Raw genomic sequence first — 22,103 nt, 5'->3', positions numbered from 1 at the left:
AAAAGGGAATTACGGCCAACTTTGTCAACCATATTGTTCACATAGTAAGAAAACAAAACAACTTGGAAAAGAAAACACCTTGGCCATGTTTTGAGCTGAGTAGGACTAAATGACTGGCACAGTCCCTTCCAATCCAAATGATTCCAGGATTGTTACCTGGCAGTTCAGCACTTTACTTTATAAACCAGTAAGTGTCACTTCACTAGTGAAGCAACAAGTAGTCACATTACTGTACATATTTTAGATCTACTGGAAATAGGAAGTATTCTAGACAAAGGAAATGTAGATCTTCTGTATGGAATGGAGTTCTGCTTTCCCAGAGAAAACAACTCTGAAAAAAAAATAAGGGACACTAAAACCAAATGTTTTCTATGAAGTTTCACAAGGGAGGTGGCAGAAAGTTCCTCTCACATGAATCACTCATGACACAAATAACATAGTGTTTTTCAGTGTTTTTAAAGACAAAGACAAGCCACAGAGGGTGCAAAAGAGAGCTGTAAATTAATCCAGGCTTGAATTGTGAGAACTGGAGGAAGAGATGTAGATCAGACACACTTAACTTTGGTTCAATAAAGTACAAATTGAGAGGTAACTTGACTGTGGTACATATGTATGCATCTCCAACAGGGCAAATACGTCCATTTTTAAATACTTGGATCCAACAGAAAAAAGGCATAAAAGGAACAAACAGCTGGTCCTTGCTGACAGACAGACTCAAACTAGAAATAAGTCCTTGCCCTTTGACTGTAAGTGTGACTGACCGCTGGAAAAATCTGTGGATGTGGATGACAGTTCTAAGATGTCCTCCAAAGCTGCACATTAGCACTGCTGCCTTTCAAACACTGAGCTTAAAACAGACACCTGGTTAAAGTAAATGACATCATAAAGAATGGCAGACTCTAGCTAGAGGTCTTCATGGGACTGGGCTCTGCAATTCAGTAAGTTGTCTTATTTTCCCAAACAACATGCTCTTAGTTTTCCCTCCTGCCTTAAGGTTTGCTATGCCATTATCCGTGTAATGACCAAAATTGCTTTTTGCCTCTCCAGCTTTCCCTCTTCCATAAGAATTTTCCAAAATTCATCCCCCTGTATGCAGTCACACGCATCTCTCTCATCACCTTTGCTGCTTTTGTCCTGCTAGTTTGCACCAGCCAGTATCACCTCCTCATTTCCTCCACAAGACATTTAAAAGAAGTCCTTCAATTTGAGTGGATGCCTTTCTTCTGTCATATCCCCGTCTATCACAATACCTACAGTGTTTGCTATTCAGATCTGCTTTTTCTTTCTTTCCCAGTAGACAAGTGACATCTGCTTACTTTCCTCTTACAGTAATTATTATCTTTCTGAAGGTTAATATGCATGTCCTGAACTGTTCTCTATAGAAAGTGCTTGAAGCTGTACAGTCAGCAACAACAACACCAAGAGGACTACTGCATGGCTTTTACATCTGACTGATTTATTTTTGCCTTCCAGTAAAAAAGCAAACATGTTACCTCCACATGCCAGACTTAACTAAGAGACAGCTTGTGATGCACTGCAGCCCACGGGTGCTTTTTTGCAGGCTGTTTCTCACCAGTCTTTCCAAGCTAATGTAAGAAGTGATACCATTTTCTGCCCAGGAGAGTCAGAAAACTGTTACTTTCATTAATCCAATTTTGTTATTGTACCTATTACCAAGAAATAAAATAATACTAATCTTATTCTACTATCAAACAAGTAACCATAATTTTCATTTATTATGGCAGACAAAAGTAATGGAGTAGGAGTAATTTTGCTTCCCTTTAAAATATTCTTTTTCCTGACAGCCAATATGCAGTTTTTTAACTGAGAAAACAAAATGAGCATGTTAAATGCCAAATCTCTGCACAAAATCTTAGACAAAATTATTTCATACTTGTGTGACTATAACATTTATGAATATATTTGTTGAAAGGTTCTGGCCAATCAGGTGAATGCTTTTGCAAAAATCATATTCTCAAAATAAAAGTATCATTTTTCATTCTGAAGATGATCTGTATTTGTTCTTTTTAAACTACTTAGATACATAGATAAAACAAGACTATCGTTTTCCTAGTGATGTTAAAAAGCTTTTGTTTGGGGAGATGGGGGGTCGTCTCTTTGCAAAAAAAAAAAAAATAATGTGGTTTTTTTTTTTTTGGAAGGAAATAGTAATCCTAGTTACAGACACAGTTCTTACTGTATCTCTGCATACAGGAATTTTAAATAGATTTTATTATTTTCCTGATGTCATTCTTTAAAGCAATTCACTCTACATATGGTTATAGAAAATTCCTCAAGTTTTCCTCACCTACAAATATTCTACAAAATTAAATATAGTCAAAAAAATCCCCAGGTAGTTCAGTATCTTCAGGTTTAGCTATTTTCAGGATCAGGGCACAAAGATTAACTATGTTTCCCATCTAAATTCCTCTGAATTCCAATCAGTAAATTCTGGAAACTCAGTAGAAAAGCAATTTTTTTTTTTTTTTTTAAATTACAAAAATTTTTAGAAAAGGTCACACATATTTATCACATTTTAATAACTACTCCACTTTGATATACAATTATAGAAACCTTTGTTGAAGAACTTTTTGTTCAATTTCTTTGAAGAGCTTTGCAATTTAATTCTGAACAAGAAAATACAGGTGAACAAGTTCAGATCAAGTCTTCTTCAAATCTAAGAGTAACATATAAAAAAGAATTCAAAATTATAGTTTATTCGGATTCAGATTACTTTTTCCTTGAAAGAAAATTGCTTTCAGAAGACACCACTGCTGACTGTGCAACATGGTTAAATCAAAAAGTATGGAAATTTGCCTTACTCCAAAATATCAAAGGAAAGACACTGAAATGGTGACTGAGGAGGGAAGAGAACAGAACCTAATGCAGCCACATCATATCTATCCCCTTACTAGAGGTCTGAAGACTTTATGAAGAAAGCTGAAAAAATGCATGAAATCAGTCATACCAAGTCAATGGGAAATAAAGGATAAAAATATTTAATTGTAAAACTATGCAGAGCCCCTAAAATTATTCACAAGAAGCAACTACAGGCCATTTTAGAATCAAATTATATTTTTAGTTCTTTCACTGTCATTTAGTATTTTGTAAGCAAAATACTTTATTTGCCCTTGATAAATCTCACTGGTAATTTAAAGATTTTTTCCCATAACTATTAAAACTATCATTTTTATTAATAACAACTATTTCCGAACATTGTGACACTATGTCAAGATGAAGTCCCTTAAATAAAAACTAAAGAAATTCTTCAGTGCAAAAAATTCTCATATCAGCTTATTCTCTCGAAAACACTTTTATAATTCTACCTCAGATCACAAATCAGCCTATCAAAGGCAGAGAGTCAGAGCTGAAGCTACAATTTTAACAATTCTAAAATTAACTAACATAATTTTACCTCCATATCTTGTAATCCTAGTAGATATCTCAGACTGGTTATCGGAGACTGAAAAAAGGGATTAGGAAACACTTTTATTTTGTAATTAATACTGATACACTTGATGTCAGGGCTTTTTTTTTTTTTTTTTTTTTTTTTTTGGTGCTGTCTAAAACACTGAGGTGAAAATAAAGGTGTTGACAACCAGTACTATCTTACTGTTGCAATGGGATACTGTCTCTTCCTATGGTGAATGCTTGTCATAGATTTAGCTAACAGACAGATTAGGAAAATGGCAAGGTTAGCACGTAAAAGACATTCCTTTCAGAGAGTAAAACTTTACAAACATTAGTTCAAGTTAGGCATGCCTATTTAAAAAAAAAGAAAAAAAAAAAAAAAAAGGTGTTAATTATGCCTAATTAGTAGCAACACTTTTATGTGCTGCTGTGCACTTATGTCATTCAGAAAGGGGGAAAAAAAACCCAACTACCTTAAGCATCCACAGAACACAAATCAGTTACAAGTTATGAAATTTTGTACTGAAGATCCAAGAAAAAAAGCTTGTTAAAGAAAAAAGCAAAAATGGATTTACATTCAAAAGTGTTACTAACTTGAACACTTGATTAACTTACAGACTTTAGGGTAATGAAATAATTAGTACTTTAAAAAACTTTTCTTATATTTGATACTCATCTTTTGTCCAGCATTTTTTTCAAGCCACTTATTTTTGTATATAAGAAACAACGGAGTCCCACAACATAACTTGATACCAAATAGTTGAGATGTGAACCAAATAAATGCAAAGCATACCTAAACTACCTATAAATATTTATATTACACTCTATTTCAAAGAATCTGAAATACATATTACACACTTAAGACTGAGAGGACTATTAAATTCCTACTTTTTATATTAATCCCTACTTAATTTTCTACCTAGCAAGTTTTAAGTGTCCTTAAAGCACTGTTATTAAATGCAGACATTATAGACCCAGCAATAGATTAGAATTCTCCTCCTCATCCAATCTACTTCTAACTCCAAAAATAAAACTATCACTTGTTTTAACGACCTGCATTTAATCAGAACGGTGTACTAGGGGCCACAGAAATGCAAATCTTACCAGAAAATGTGTCTTCCATTGAATCTCAGGTTCCTCCTAAAATGCCAGAGAAGCAGGTACTGCCAATAGCCCAGAAAGCCTGCAGGCTGCACTTGTCCAAACTAACAGTCAGGCAACAGCTGCTCAGTTTAAAGCTACAAACTGTGGCAAAATGCATAACTGACACGCCTTGTGTAAGCCATGAAGAAGACATGCGTTTGGCTGGCTCACTGGAAGGTCAGGTTACCCACCTCCCCAGATAAAGGTTGAAACAGTGGGATTCAGAGGGAAGGAAGTTTAGAAATTAAAGACAAGCATACATCCTGCTAAGACTAAAAGCATTTGATTTTGACAGCTGAGTTATAAACACGAGCGACTTAAATTCTGCTGGAATTTTGTCTTAAAATATATTAAGAAATAAGTTAGCCTTCACACAAGCTTTTGTACAAGTTATATTTATATCAGTGTTGTTTAAACAGTCCAAAAGCAATAAACGGAGCTAGTTTTGTTTTAGGAAACTTCAGCTGAAGCATTATGAAAACCACAACATGAATTTCTTTATTAGCAAATGCTCTACCTTTACAACTGCTATGCACTCTGCACTACACTCTGTAATAAAAGGACATAGCATTAGCTTTAGCAGGACAAAGGGCCGTGACATAGGCAACAATCAAAAAAAGTTTCTTTGAGAGGCAAAGGAGAAAAACTCCTCAGGGCTTCCAGAAGTGTGATTAACTGTAAAGAAATTACAAATAAAGCTACTTAAAAAGACAGCAGCGCCTTGCCAGCTGCATCCATGGTAGTGAACCACACTGACACCAGAACTCTGCCTTCATCCCAGCAGACATTAGTATCAGGTTCTGACATTTTCATCATTCCTTTTCCTCATTCTAGGCTTAGCCTTGTCTACACACAGTTTATGTCACTTTTACAAGCAGCAGGACTACATCGGTGAAAAGTTAGTTATGAAGTTTGCTAGAGTACACAAGAGGGGAAAAACATCACACTGCTACAAGAAAGCTTTCTCCATTTCCCCAGGAAGCCTGAGAGAGCCATCCCTGTGGAACTGGAACGTGAGCAGTACACTTGGGCTCCCTTTGTTTATACCATGAATATACCTCTTGTCCGAAAATCCTCTACTGGAGGAATGATTGTGGAACCCAGCCAATGCAACACACCATTATTTTTTCATTGACAATACCAGCATATACTTTCTTAGTCGGCAGAATGACAATTCATTGTTGTTTCCAATTTCATGTTGAAAACGAGCATGCTTAGATTTCTGAAGAACTCATGTTAAATATAATTTAAGGACCACCATGGGGATACATTATAGAATTTTAAAACTAATTTTATTTACAGGTATCCATTTTATTAGCACTACCTCCCCCCCAAAAATTACAAAATAATAGATTAAATATTCTCATCAGTATAGGATCCATATAAAAGCAAATATTTGAGAATCTAAAGAAAAAAATAATGGTTTTGGTTCTATGAAGAAAATTGTACAGTGTATCTTATAATTTCACAGAAAAAAAGTTTGTTTATAAATAAAACATAAAAGTTGATTTTCTTCTAATTTATTTCCTACAAAGAGTATCTTTAAAGATGACTCAAATCATCTTTAGGCTTGAGGTCCTTGGGTTTTTTTTGCTTCTGATTGACATGCTAACATAAACATACCAAGAAAGTTCCATTGTACACTTGAAAAGTTCCCATGGACATTACTTTCACAAGGGGCATTCAAACAACTGTCCAGACCTTTAAAATAATAAACAATAATACACAGTTTAAGGATTAATTATCTGCATCTAGAATCCCCTTTCTTTTTTCTAAAGACTAATTACTGTCCATAAAAAATAAGTTTTCTTTTAAAACTAACAATTGGATGAACAAGAGTGACCAAAAACGTAGTGTGATTTATATCACTTAAGAAACTGACATCAAATCTGAACAAATTTGAAAGACACAAAAGTGAAAAGAATACTGAAGCAAAATGTTTGCAGCCTGCTTCATCCTCAGACACCTCTTTTTATTTAGCTTTTGATTTTCTTAGATTACAATGCTACAAGAGCTATCCTTGTACGGAGAATGGGGGAAGGGGGGCTGGGAAGGAAGGATTCAAGTTTATTTCCAACAATGACTCTGGATGTAGGCATCAAATACAAAGCACAAAATTTTTCACGTACTGTAGTTCCTTCTTTAAGATGAAAAAAGACTCAACTCAAACTTTTTTTAACTTTCTGCACAAAAATGTCAACACTACACAAACTGTGACAATGATCGATTCTTGAAATCCAATTCCAGTGGAAGTTCTGGCCCACTCACAACTAAGAACAAACTTCTATTAAAATCAATTTGTAAGAAACAGAACAGGCTGAAAAACAGGATTTCCTTTCTATGAGAGGAAATCTGGTTTCAATCCAAATCCCATTAAAAACATTCTAAAAACTTTTTACTAACCAGAGAGTCTGAGTAACAAACAGAGGTGCTAAAACAGCGCAGTTGAAATGTCTTCTGTGTTCGTATGTGAAAATTACATTCTCTGTAGTAACAAAGATGCTGACAAGGATGTGGATGTCACTGACCGGCTGTGGGAATTGCAGGCATCTGCAGTTCCCAAGGGTCCACAGCCAGACTGCTCCTGGACCAAAGACTGTACCAGGACCAAGGTCACAGCACCTCAGTTGGAAGCCTGAGAGCTCTGTGAGGTAAAAGCAGAGCTTGCAGGCTCACTATTCCAGACCCAAGATGAGTATCCTACAGAGCAGGCCCTATATGAGTTCCTAAAGACTCTCAGTCCCAAATCATGTGACTGGGAATTCTGGCTTCAAAGGTCTGGCACGTTTTGAAGCCTTCTCTAGAACTAACTACACTGGCAGCTGATCTGCCACCAAGACCATTCTAGCCCTGAGGACTCTGAGGATTCAGGGTCCCGAGCAACAAAACCTTAGCACAGTATTTCCTGGAGTTGGACCACTCGTGGCTGTAAGGTTCAATGCTCAGGTCACTAAAAACTGCTGAAGAAGCGAACACGAAAAACTCACAACATGCTTAGAGCTAGGGGGACATAAAAGTAGGAGTTTATCTCAGCATTAGGAACTCTGTGTTTGCAGGATTCCTGGTTTTACATAAAATCCCTAACTACAGAGCAAATAAAGCTTCTGAGAAGTCTTCCTCTTAAATAATGAAGGACACTCCCCATTAAAGTAATGGGCTCCTCTTTAAACAAATTATGGAAGAGAGTTATGACCTTTATCTCCAGGAATTGCAAACATTTTGAAAGAAAAGTAGTGGAATGCTGTCTGGTCCAAGAGAGCTCTTCCAAACATAAATCTGACAGCCCTTGAGATCTTTTCAAGACTGGCTGATACAGACTGATATTAATAAACAAGTTCACTTCCACTTTTGAAGCTTTTTAAAAACTGACTTGAAAATCATTCCAAGTGCAGTAATAATTACTCTAGAGCTGACAACCACGTGAACTGTGTGCACAGCTACATGTCTGTACTGAAGCTCAATTTGTAGCAAAGCTGTGGATCAGCTTTCCATCATTTTCAGTCTTGGCTTAATTTAAGCTATGGGTCTGAGCTGGAACTTTCTAAATGGCTTGTAGCTTTCTTACCAGACAAACTTAATTTCATTCTCTCTCACACTGATGTGTGCACTGATTGTGCACAAACTAGACTTTTTTTTTTAATTGGTAAAAGAAAAGAGTTTTATCTTTTTTTTCATAATGCATTCTAGTTCCACCTATGTCACTATTGGTGTTCATGTTTCCATTCAGTAGAGATTCCTTTTATTTATTTCAAGTAATCAATGTAATTGCTGCCTCTGGGCAGAGGTACATCTATATAGTTATGTACAGTGCAATGATGTTCAAAATAACACCAAATCAGCTAGTGCCATCACCAGAAAGGGACATTTTTGGGGCTGCCTATATTGTTTTCAAATCAACCACTATAGGGGATTTCTCCACATCAGGAGAATACTCCTCTTCAGATCTGAATGAGTCAGCAACAGGTCATGCCTTTGCACTGTACTATCCTGCACAAACCAGACGTGTATGATTTCTTTCTGAAATACATTAACATCACAAATAAATTAACATCACACCAGTGCTCTCCTGAACTTCCATCAGGACCTTTACACTTGGACCTCAAATTGTACTATGGTATCTTCCTACATAGCAATTTAAAGTACAATTTTCAAGGAAAAACTGTAACATAGGTTCTAAAAAAAATTAAAATTAAATAAACTAAAATAAATACAAAGACCTGAGAACCTACGCTCAAAGTTTTTGTAGAAGCAAACTAAGACTTGAAAACCCATCCTGGCAAGGCTTGAGAAGCACAGTAATAAGAAGCATTTAGTATTCTTGATCAAAACAGTACAAACAGAATGAGAGAAGGGGTTCTCTCTCTGTTCTTCAACAGGTTGAGCAACATGAAGAAACTTAATCTAAACAAGAGGTAGATAGCTAACAATGAAAATATACATGTAAAAAAATGCTAATTTCCTGTTGCTGATACTAATTCAGAGCAGTGCACAGCACTGAAATTACCACATTGGATACTCATAAGCTCTGACTCTCAAAGCAAATATTTATCTTCATCTTCCTGGTCTCTGCAATATATGAAACTGCTGTCTTGTCTGAGAGAGCCTGGCAGTGATCTGACAAAATGAACAACAGTTTGAACCACTTCTGGAGGCCTACAAATCACAAGTGCTGACGGAAATACATCTTCACTGTTCTACAAGTTTTGCTGAGTCTGAGTTAATTTGCTTCATAGTAGCTCATGTAGTGGTATGTTTTAGATTTGTGACCAAAGTAGTGTTAATAACACAGGGATGTTTCAGTCATTCCTGAAAAGCACTTACACAGCATCAAAGTCTTTTCTGCTTCTCATGCTGCCCTGCAAGCAAGTAGGCTGGGGGTGCACAGAGGCTGAGAGGGGACAGAGACAGGGCAGCTGACCAAAGGGATATCCTCTACTATATGACAACATGCTCAGCAATAAAAACTGGAGGAAGGAGGAGGAAGGCAATATGTTTGGAGGTGTGATGTTTGCCTTCCCAAGCAACCATCACATGTGATGAAGCCCTGCTGTCCTGGAAAAAGCTAAATATATACCTGCCGACGGGAAGTAGTAAACGAATTCTTTATTTTGCTTTGCTTGCAACACACAGCTTTTGCTTTATCTATCAAGCCATTTTTATCTCAATCCACAAATTTTCACACTTTTACCCTTCCAACTCTCCCATGACACTGGGGTGGAGTGAGTGGCAGTGTGGTGCTTAGCTGCCTACCAGTGTTAAGCTACAACTGTTAAACCACTCCAGGATCAATATACTCCCTTTTCAACACCTCCAAGCTATTACTAAGTGAAGTGTTCTGATGACATGCTGTATCCTGTGATAAATCCTCCACTGCATTTGACACAGAGTTGTTATTGATGTTAGTTGAAAATTCTCAGGTTTAGATGAGACTACCTTATGGTTGAAGTTAAATCCATCAGCAAGAGAAGATGCTGAACAGCTGAAATTAACTTTTTTTTAATCAATCTGCATGTACAAGACAATTTTCTTTCTTTAGAGGTACACACCCATGAAATATAATCCCAGCTCTGAATTCAGATTTTTTTTCAGATCATTGCTGGTTCTAATGTTTCAGTAAATAACATTGTGAAACAGAACTCTAAATCTTTGGTTACTGATACATGTCATTTCTCAAATACATTAAATCACCATGAAACACCCAAACACGAACCTCCCACATCCAGAAAATGTCAATATCCTAAAGCTGCAGCACATCTCTTGCTCAAAAGAGACCACTATTTTAAGTCATACCCAGACCACTACAGTAAATCAAATCTGCACTATCTTCAAAGGTTGGCTGTGGAATTGAAAATCAGGCTCAAGATCTTTGACTTTTCTTTAAGGTCTCACTTATTTGGGCTCAGAATACAGCAAGAGAAGCACACAGCATATAGAACAGGCACCCCAGAGATCCCCATACTAGTGCAAAGTGTGCTGGTACCCAGAGTACATGTGTGCAATCAGAGCTCAGACTCTTCAAGAAGATACACACATAATAGCATTTCAGTGAGCCTGAGCTAATTACTGCTCATGACAGTAAATAACAACAATAATTACCAAGAAGAGTATATACACCTTTCTCAAGTCCTGAACCAAGTCAGCCCTTGAGCAGGAGTGCTTGGTAATGAGAAAACCTATACAAAGAACACCCAAAAAACAATGGCTTAGGCATTAACTTTGGATGCAGATAGGAATGTTTCTTAAATAAATAAATAAAAATGGAAGTGTTCTGCAACAATAATCTTTCCAGTTTTGCATGCAGTTTTACTTTCCTAAACAAACACCGCTAGTCACTATGGCACATAATGATTGCAAAGGAAAATCTTTGAAAACATGAAAACCTTTTTTATCTGATAAATACATATATGAGTACAGAAACTACAGGATACTGAACACTATTAGGAATTTTGCAATAAACCCTATACTAAAAGGAGACGGTTAAAAAAATTAAGTCTTCATTACCTTTAAGCCTTGTTCTTCCAGCTGATCCTCCAAAGATATTTAAAAGACCACTTCTTGCACCTAATGATGTAGTTGCTTCTAGTAAAGCACCAGTTATATAGTTAGAGAGTGTAGTCCTCTGTGAAGTAGCACGATATTGACAGCAAGCACCTGTTCTACATGGTTTTACACAAAAACCATCACCTTTGCACATACAGTCTGTATCAAGTGTTGGGAGCTTTCTCAGAAGATGAGAAAAATATTCAAAAATATCTTCTGCTCCTTCTTCTCTCACTGTATTGAAGATCTGTGAAGAACACAAAAGCATGAACTTAGTTCAGTTGCTTAAGATAATAAACTGAGCATCAAAACATTCCAAACTAGCACAACTTCTTGCAAAGTTCAACAGACTGCAAAAGGGCACTGTGTTCAAACACTGCATTAAACAAGAAATATCTGTGAATCCAAAACTGATTTGTGAGGATTTTGAGCTGGGTTCCTGAACAGGCTATTAAATACAATGGCATTCTGGGTTTCAATGTATGGCTAAAAGCATTCTAATGAAAATCAGTTTTAAGGATCACCATTAAACAAACAGACAAAAAGCCACATCAGTACATCTAGCCAACATTTAAAATAAAACAGATACACAGAATTATTTATAAGACTGTTAAGTCTATTGTACTTTCTGTAAAATTTTACAGATATCAGTAGCAGAAAGACATCTACTCAAGGTTTACTTTTTCTTGCCGAGCAGAGTGGGCTTTTGCAAACAGAAATTGTTTTAATGACTGTGAGCAGTCTTTCCAAATGTTCTGTTGTCATGTTCATTGCATTAGTTCCAGCCTAAGCACACAGGTCCTCTATCTAATATTGGTTTAGCATTCTATTTCCAATATTTGTGCTAACTCACTAATGAACTGCAGTCTGTAGCTTAGCAACTAAGTGATGTTTGCTTATTTAAGAGTCTAATGATCAAAGCAAGAATCTGGGATAAATCTTTTCATTTAGTATTCAAGGAGAGACTAGATTTGCTGCATTCTTGTATGCTGACTTACTGATTACCATAAATAATTTGTTTCAATTGCCTGTGCTTCCAGTTACAAAGTGTAAACTACCAAACAAAAATTCATTAGGGAAAAGGTCATTATAAGTTACCAGTACAGGTGATGAGACAGTTTTCATGGGACTGTTCCCCACCTGTCCTTAGAAATAAACTGATGGATTCACAACTGTTTTTTTTTTAATTATTATTTTGTGATTAATGCCTCATATCTTGTGGCCATCCTTCCCCACAAATAAACAAAATAGAGCTATAACATGGCAGAATCACATGCAACGCTGTGATGCAAGCCCATATGTGCTGGGTCAAATGACAATAAACTGTGGCACAGCCCATGCACAGCACATCAGAGGCACGGGCACCCTCACCTCAGGACACGTACCAGGCCATCTGTGTGAACCTGAAGGGAAATGGCTCCTGTCACAGGGAGCTGTACACATGCCCACTTCTGCCCTAAGAGCTGCATTTACCCTGCCATGTAAGTGAGGAGGGTTCAAATGTCCCGTTCCCACAGGGCATCTGACTGTCCACAAAGACAAGCTGGGAATGATGATGTAATTCTTTTATCTGGGTAAAGAAACTGAGAATAGCAGAAGCTTTGAGTGAACTACTAAATTAGCTTTAATTTTTGTATTAACAATTTCTTAGGGAAAACATTAAAAAATTGTTCAAAATATACTAACTTATTAACTAGTAAGGTAACAATGTTATTTGGAAAAAACCACTGACCTATCAGCAATACTAATTATTTTAAAATCTTGCACATGTTGACTGTGACTTTAGTAACTCAGTTCCACAAGAAATATGGCTGCTGTGATTCATTACACAGTGAAATGCTGTTGTATCAATCTTTTTCTTTTTTTTCTTGTCCTGCAAAATTTATTTAGTCTGAGACTTCTAGAAATATTACAGCTTTACTTGAGGCTCTGTCTTTGTTTCTTTGATATTTAACAGCTTTATGGACTCTTGGACTGTCAATAAAAACACTGCTCATCTCCACCTTTATTCAGAAAGAAAATGCACAGTTAGTGTGCTTCTTTTCATCAGGTAAGTGCTTGCAAGTACCAGTGGGTTGTGTTTACAAAGCACCTTTCCAAAAGGTGTTCCCTGAAATAGTCAACCTTGTGCACAGATTATGTGTGTGTCACACACAGCAGACTTAATCAGTCTTTTTAGCTTGTTTAAAAAATATTTAGTTAATGAAAATAATTTAATTTCTCAAAAATGCAGGTACCTTCCAAAATATTTTTAAGATTGGGTTCTGCAACTTAAGCAGGCATATTCTGTTGCATACCCGACTAAAATGTCTTCCAGCTGCCAAAGCAAATAAACCACTTGTTGACAGAAATAGGCGACAGTGTTTTGCTGGAGAGACTATACACAGAATAATGGTGTTCATCTCTTTTGTATAAAGTAGACTTGAGGGCACTAGCTGTCTCCAAAGACTCTGCACTTCATGTAGTATTTTCAAATACTGTTTGCTTTGATGTATTAAAGCTCTAAATGTATTCTTTCTGCTGCACACAGATGAGGTTATGAAAAAACACAGACTTACAATGTGTATTCTTATCAGCCACTCAAACTGAAACAATCAGAGTAGGAATATATCACCCAGGTAACTAAAAGGGAAAATCACCTTTCAGTGACATCACATCAGACAACTGAGGAAACTAGATCTTGCCTGGGAGACAAAAAAGTTGATGACAAGCCAGGGCTTACAGTTCATCCTTGCAGATGTAGTTGAATTGATTGATATCACTGCCAAAGAATTACTATAATTCATACAAAATGCATGTTAAACAAAAACAGTAAAACAGAGCACAAAACCGACAGCTACCTGTCAAAAAAACTATGATTCACAAGGCCATTTTACTCCTGACTCCCTTTTGCACTCCATACCTTACAGAGTTCCAGATTTAGAGTTTACCACATAAACGTGGCAGAAATCACAGCCATCCTTAGCCTTACAGTTTATGACAGATATTCCCCCAAAATGAAGCGGGAGTTCACCCCAGTGCTGGAAATACAAACTGGAAATAGCAGTCCATAAAAATAATTGTTCTGGCTTCTTACTTAAACTTATACGTATGTCTTTCCTAATCTGTTGTTTCCTTTTTCATATTTCTTCTGCCTCAGGTATTTAGCTTAAAATCTGGGACATTATAATTGTGCCAAGCATCTAGCAGCTGCTTGGTTCATACAAAACCCTAAAACTGGAATTAAGAACAGACCAAAGATTCTCAGTATTTGGCAGCAGGCTTAATTTCTCTCACTTGACAATAATAATGAAGAATATTGAAGCTCATTGTAAAGAATAACCACAAAGAAATTTACTTATTGCTACTATGCTATAACAATAGTAGAAAGTAGGCTCTAATGGGACTTCAAAAATTCATAGCATTGTTTCTGACCAGTGTCTCTCCAAACTCATGTATATATAGATATATAGATCTGCCCAGCTGGTACTATGCTTTCCAGTCTGATTTTCTGGCTGGTTACCTATAGAGAATTTCTGTTACAGAGGGCTGCCAACAGCCCATATACATCATTTCTGCAACACAAAGCCTTCATCTGTTGCCTGTTTTTAAAGCAACTTTAAATGCCTGTAAACCAGAATGGCATATTAACAAGTAATAACTCTCAGGACATTATGTCTTGAAGGTCACTTAAACATCTCCTTTGAAAACACAAAGGTTTAGAGAACATATGAGTTTAAACACAATTAAAAACATCACAGAAAATGCCGCTCTTTCCAAATACATTCTGTTCTGAGAAAAAATTCATTAAAATCAGTAAATCTGATGATGATTTTTTGTTTTGACACTGCAAGTTTTCCAGAAGAAATCCCTCATGAATATCAAACAAATGAAGCTAACAGTGTTTATTTGGAGGTCCATGGCCAAAGACCACTCCAACCACTCTTACCTGCATTTATTCAACAACACAGTAATTCAAACATCTATAGCATGGATTAGAACAGCATCTGCTATGCAAAAAGCACTTTGGCCAGAAAGAAAGGAACATATAAAGTCAACTTGGGTGGTAGGGGGGCTGAATGAAGAAACACAACTACAATGAGAATTTGCTCTGAATAAAAGAATAAGGCATTGATGCAGTTAGTCAATACTTCAGTTTCATGTCTTCCGAAATGGCACTCCAGCATTGTGCTTCTGAGCATTATTTAATAAAATTTAAAGAAGAGGTGATGCTGATAGTCTATAATATTCTGAAGAATCTTGGGTTTTCTCAGATTTATCTCATTCAGGTTATGACCACACCCACAGAGATTAGTTCATGATATTTCAAAATCAGCACTGAAGTGCAAATGCAGAATACATTGAGAAATGTTTTTTTGTAAAGATACTGCCTACCTACAGCCAGCACTTGTCATGTTTCTTCTAACGAAGTTGTATGGTTGGGATTTTTTAAAATGAAAATGGAAGTGTACTCTCCCATTACTCCTTACTATTATCACTTTTTGAAAAAAATGTGTTATTTAAAAGTTGAAATAAAAATAATTCCAAATGAAATTTCTATTAATACATTACTTTTCCCAACACTGAAAAATTGTTCATCTAATTGTTAATTGATGAAAAATTGTTCATCTAATCAATCTCAAAGTATCATGCAAAATTACCCAAGAGTGATGCCATAGCCCAAGGCATATTTCTTTAGCTAAAAATGCAAAAGCCATTTTGGACATAATAATTTTTAACATTTATCCCTTGATCTAGTTCACTGTGAGAGAACCAGTCACTCAACTATTCTCCAAACAATGCTAAGTTGCTAACCACCTTATTTTTAAAAATGTTGGAACAAACAGCTGTCAGTTGGGATCTGCAGAATGCTGAAAATCAGGAAATCCCAGAAAAAAGGTCAGCCACTGATCTGGGATTAAAGTCAGATCATGTGAACTCATACAAATTTCTAAATCAATACAGCATAATTAGTGGCCTTGTTTTGAAACTAGTTCATATTTAAAAAAATAATTCCTACCACACAAAACTAGAAATGAATCACACTACTGCACACAGCCATTTCTTCACTTTCCATTTACAGTTATCAGTACCCATGACAGGTACAAAGCCAATGCCCTGAAGGCCAGTGCTGGAGAAGCACTGCAGCATTCTGACCTCAACAAGCTCCAAACAAATTACTCATTTCTCAGCACTGTGTTGGCCAGGAGGCCCATTGCTGAGAAGGCTTCCTTGGTGGTTCATGCTCACTGCTTACAGCACTACAGAATCTCATTACAGGGCTTCCTTCATCAGCTTCCTCTCTGTACTCTCTGGAAGATCAGGCATCTCTGCAGAGAAATTCACTAAAAAATCTGATTAAGGAGACAGCAAGGAATCAAATTCTGTACTGATTTATGTCTTCTATGTCAAGAGAAAAAGCCTCTTTTCATAAAAGAAAACTTTAAAAGTTACAGTAAAACTGGTTTTACCATACTTTCTATTGCTACTGCTGAAGTAACCAACCTAAACTTTGAAAAATAATTTATTTTTAAATTAAGAAAATGTAGATGAAAGGCATGCCCCAAAGAAAAAATATTTCACATTTAACAGCAGCAAACATTTGTATGCAACTTTATTATGGTTCAAACTTGCCCTGCAAAAAGTCAAATCTTTGGCAAAATTGCAAATATATACAAATGTGCTTTTTTTTTTTTCCCCTAACAAATTGATAAATTTACAATAATTTTTGGACAATTTTATATTATCTGTCTGCTTTATGACAGTTAATCTGTTTTAGGACAGAACCTTCCTGATTTTATGCATTAACTATGGATTCCGAGGGTTACGCCTACAAAACTACATTTTAAAAAAATAAAGAAAATAACAGCAACAGAGACTGGAGCTGACCAAGTACTGAGTTCAAATGTGTATCACTACAAATTTTCAGCAGTCAGAAAGATCAAACATTGATTACCCCTGCATGACTTTCACAGAAAAAGAAAAAGAATGTGGTGCCACAAGTTTGCTATTAATACTTTTCTGATTTTCAGGAAATGGGAAATCTAATTCAGGGAGATTCTAAAGCATTAATTTGTTGTAAAAAAAAAATTATTACATCACTGATGAGAACTGAAATACATTAAATACTAAATGCATTTTATGTTACATTTAGAATAGTGTATATACCTGTCCTTTCTTCTAACATGTATTTAAGATTCTAAAGACATGGTAGAGCTCCCTATCTCAAACCATTATGCAGAGGTTATTCAAAGCTGAATAACTGAAAGAGATGATGTTGCAAAAGGAAGAAAGGTCTGCTCTGTCAGGGCTGTTTTGCCATGTTAGCAACCAAGTAAGTGAGGCCTTCAGAAATCCTTTAGAGAAACTGAAGTAATTTGAGCTTTAAATGTATTTCAGTCTGGAGTACATAAGACTTTTTGTACAACCAAATATATTTGTATTGTTGGACATTTGGACATGTGGGCTGTTAGAACATTATCTTCCTGGTGGCACACACCAAGAGCAGCTGATCAAATTCCTTGATATGTCTTAAAAAGCTCTCAAATTTTACAGGGCAAGTAGGGCACGGGATAAAATTTGTGGTCAATTAAATTCGATTCTTAACTCGCTATTCATGAGAAAGAGAATGATGAAAAATAGTTGTCCACATGCTTTAGTAAATTGTACTGCCATTCAAATTTGCATGAAATCACTACCTATCCCAAGTTTCCCTGATTCCATGTCTCTCAAGACACTGTATTGCAGAGTTCCTCTCTATGCACACAATGGAAACAGCTCTCTGGAAGTAACTGCAGTTTTGCAAGTTCCCACAAATCCTCTCCCAGCATCACATGACCCATCTTTTTTGGCTAACAGGCACCATTCATAAAGTATCAGGAGCCATCCCAGATTAAAATAAAAATAAAATAAAATAAAACAAAAATTTATTTATCATGATGCCCATCTTCACAGCCAACAATTTTCAAAGATGCACTTGAAATTCAACCTTTGTTTGGCTCTGCAAGCCAACAACTGCCCTGCAAAGCTGAACTGATAACAGTTCAGCAACGACACCTGCACACAGCCTTACCTATAGGAGAAATAGAACTGTCATTACCTGAAGCTGATGGAAAGTGATGGTTCCAGTTTACTGGAACACAGCCATTTGGAGCAGGTTTGCGTTTGTGTTCAAGAAATGGCAGTAAAGGACTCTTTAGACACAGCTTGACATGCTCACCATCCACTACAGTATGTCAGGATGACAAACAGCCTCAGGAGATCTGCAATGCAGGTAATCCCAGAGCTGCAGTAGCAACTCAGGAGCAAAAAAAGTTGGACCTATAGACATAGGTTTGCAGTATAGTTACAGAAATATATGCAACTGTGCAAACACTGTTCAGAACATCGGGGGTTAACAGTGTTTTCTGCATCTTAATTTGATCATATCTTGCTCTATGTATTTTCACATGGTACTTAAACAGAATAACTTGACTGCTGAGATGCTAATTTTTGTAATGGAAAAATTCCTTAAAATATCCCTAGACTGCCAAAAAGCTTCGTTTGAAAAAATGCCTAGAAAATAAGAGAACACAGTGCCATGGTACAACCTGACATGTATCACAAAACATACAAGGAATACTGCTGTCTTGGGAATGCAATGGAGAAAACTTTGCTCAAGATACATACACACAGTAATCAATACCACTACAATTTTGCCCAGATTTTGACAAATCCGCTATTTACTATAGTGTGGTTCAGGCATGTTGATGGTGGTGTGGTTCACAACTATTTTTTGTCTTTTGTCTAGGACACTGTAAAGAAAATCAGCAACCACTTTGAGAAGGCAAGAAATGGAAAGGTTTATTTACTGCTGCAGCAGAGCAGCGTGGAAGCACCAAAAAGGGGGAAGATTTCTGAGGAGATGCTGAGGTAGACACAACTTAAGTGTCACTGCATTGAGAGTGCTTTGAATACAGACAACAGAAGCAAAAGGTAACAGACAAAAAAAAAAAAAAAGGAACTGTATTTCCTTTAGCATAAGATAAGGCATTTTTTTCTGCATTCTGTACATTATTTCAATGCATTTAAGAAGATAAAAAAAGAAGATGAAAATACCCTATGTTATGCCCAGAATCTGCAAGGCAGGGCCCATGCCAAGATACAATCTAGCACAGACACTACCACTTTCTCCTTACAAAAGGAATGAATTTACTGAGTCAAAAGTTGCCTCCTGGGGGTAGGGTGTGTATGAGTGGCAGATGGGGTATGTGCAGCAGAGCCTGGCCAGTCCCCTTACACATCTAAGGAAACAGCACATCACAGGGGAAGAACAGTAGTCTTCAGGCACCTCTTCATCATAGGAGTCAACACTTGCTCTAGTATATTCACAACAAACTCTAATTCACATGGCTTTTCTAATAAAGTCTACGGTTACAGGCAGTGTGGGAGGTCCAGATATAAATAATCTTCAGGTTCTAAGAACTCAGACAATACACTGCAGTGACCTATCCCCTTTGGCCATCCTTCCACCAAGTGTCTTCTCAATATACTTCTCAGAATGTTTTTCAGATGTTTTCCAAACATTCACTGCCTCTTCAAAAATTAGGAATATCTTTCCAGTGCTGCAGAGTACAAGACAGAGTACCATGCTACAGAACAATGATCCTCACATATTCAACTGCAAATTTTGTCGTGTATCAAATTTTACACAGTAAGATGTAACCGGGCAACAAGGCACAGAGCAGCAGAGGACACACAAGAAAACAGATGAGTCCAGCCTGGTAACATGGGGAGCAGTATCAGCGGCAGCAGGAAGGTTGCCAAAAGAGTGAACAAACACAGATGTGCCCAAATATTAATATCAATTAACCAAGGTTCTGTGAACTTTCCACAGCTTCAATTGTAATTACAGAATATGCATTACCTCACCAGCCAATATTGTTTATGAACTGCATCCTGTCGAGGATGAGATAATTTCAAGGAGCAGACACTGAATTTAATGAGCATCATCATGCAGAGGCAACCTGCATAACTCAGCATTCCTCAGAAAGAGTATCAGCAATCCCCATGCAGTTCTGGTATATGACCCATGTCTTTTCATTTGTGTTTATAAGAAAATGATGACACAGTTTAGAAAAAAATGGATTTCAGAGTCATATTTACTTATGACCAGAAATGGAACGTTTCACTTCTGATAAAACTTTGTTGATATTACTTACTAATTTTAAATTTCTGTAAGGTAACAGTACTAATTATTTTAAAAGCCATTACCAGTGGGAAGATGGACTTCACAGATTTGGAAGACATAAAAGGTGGTGCCATATAAATGAGCCACAGATTTACCACAGCGTGTCCATACCCAGTAACTCCTACTTTTAAAGAATTATCAGTCCCAGTGGAGAAGGAATAGTAAAATAGTACTCATTACCTCTCATGGCAGGTAATACACTTTAGATCACGATAACTACTAAGAAGAATCATCTTAAGACTTAAAAAGGAGGCTGACAAAAGACATCAGTTGGCATTTGAAAAACTGTTCTTGAAAATTCAGTTTGATTAAGGAGAAAATGAAAGGATGACACCAAACACAACAGAGGAGCTCCTCACGTAACTTTTCAGCAACATTTTCAACAAGCCTCCGAGGTGAGGCTTGATGAGGCTCTGAGTTGACCAGATCAACCTTTGAGTCCCTACTTACTTCAGGGGAGTTGGATGAGATGATCTTTAGCAGTCCCTTCCAACCCAAATTATTCTATGATTCTATAACATGAAACAATGCCCTTGCCAGTGAGACTTCTGTTTCTTTCCCAGAAAAGGCCAAAAACATCACTTTCTGGCCAGCTGGGTCAGCTATTTTTATTTCTGTTGGCACAGAAGTGTATGTGAAAAATATTTGTTTTAATAGTTACTAATTGATTAGTAAGCTCTCTTGCTGGTATCTTCAGTTCAACTCATACTTTTTATTTTTTTCTAGTACCTCTCAACGTAGTATTCTGAACTAAATTTCTGTTAACTCTTCTACTCTTGTCAATTTTTTTTTTTAAATGAATGCTTATTTACTTGCTCCAAACTTCTATCAACAAATTCACTTTAAAACAATATGATCTCTTGGTAACTAAATTTAATATACTCTCTACAAACATCTGTGTTATTTCAACTTTATTCTAAAAGTAACTATCCATTCTAAACATAACTAATAAGCTAATGCACACTGTTATTTATTGAAAAGATGATAGTTTTACTAGTCTGATGCGAGTCTCATATTTGAACATCTGATCATCCCACATACTTTTTGTTCTAAAATTGTATTACTTTAAAAATATATATTTTAATAATGTCTCTTGATACCTTTCACTGACAAAACCCCAGAGCTAAGTACATTACCTAGAATAAACAGTAATTTGGCTTCAAAACTCCATGTCAGGGAGCAGACTGACCTCATTCACAGTCAAACCATTTAAATGTTAGAATAATAAATATGCCATGATCAAATAATTTCAACTCAATAGAGGCTCATTTTCATTGTAAATTCCACTGTTTTTTCCACTTCAAACTGCAGTGGGATGCTTCTAATAAAATGAATCCGTGAGCTTTCCAAACGCAAGCAAGAAATACTGAGAAATACTAACAGAAGCCATTTCAAGGTCTATATAATAAATTCTTAAAGTCTAACTTTCTTCAAAGGTAGACATGATTTATTTTAATTAGGTCATTAAAGGTTTCAAACAGGCATCACTGTTCATTTTTTTCATTTCTGAAAAACTGACTATGTGACAGGCATACTCAAGACATGTGAATGTTGAGCATTCAATGCAGAACCCAAGTGCTCGCTTTTTCCCCCAACAATTATTCTATATGTAGACAATTAGTGAGGCTAGATTTTCTATAACAAACAAACAAAAAATCCCAAACACATCAGATACAGGCAGAAGTCTGTATGGTTTTGTACCTTGCTAACAACCATAATCTTCTCGTTTGAGGAAACAGAACATTTGAGTTCCAGAGAACTCATACATTTAAAAATAACTGCATCCCCACACATGTGAACT

At 36.3% G+C, this 22,103-nt stretch overlaps 1 protein-coding gene across 3 annotated transcripts in view; it reads right to left on the bottom strand.

The window, feature by feature from the left end:
• PLCE1 (phospholipase C epsilon 1) overlaps positions 1–22,103 on the bottom strand; it is a 136,201-nt gene that overhangs the window by 66,869 nt on the left and 47,229 nt on the right. For all 3 annotated transcript variants that reach the window (XM_071748709.1, XM_071748710.1, XM_071748711.1), the window contains one exon: positions 11,056–11,341. In XM_071748709.1, the coding sequence (XP_071604810.1) occupies positions 11,056–11,341 (286 nt within the window). The remainder of the gene's footprint in view (positions 1–11,055; positions 11,342–22,103) is intronic.

The sequence above is a fragment of the Heliangelus exortis genome, chromosome 7 (assembly GCF_036169615.1).
Source record: "Heliangelus exortis chromosome 7, bHelExo1.hap1, whole genome shotgun sequence".
Classification (NCBI taxonomy): Eukaryota; Metazoa; Chordata; class Aves; order Apodiformes; family Trochilidae; genus Heliangelus; species Heliangelus exortis.
The sequence above is the reverse complement of the archived record's forward strand: the minus strand, read 5'-3'. Positions and strand labels throughout refer to the sequence as shown.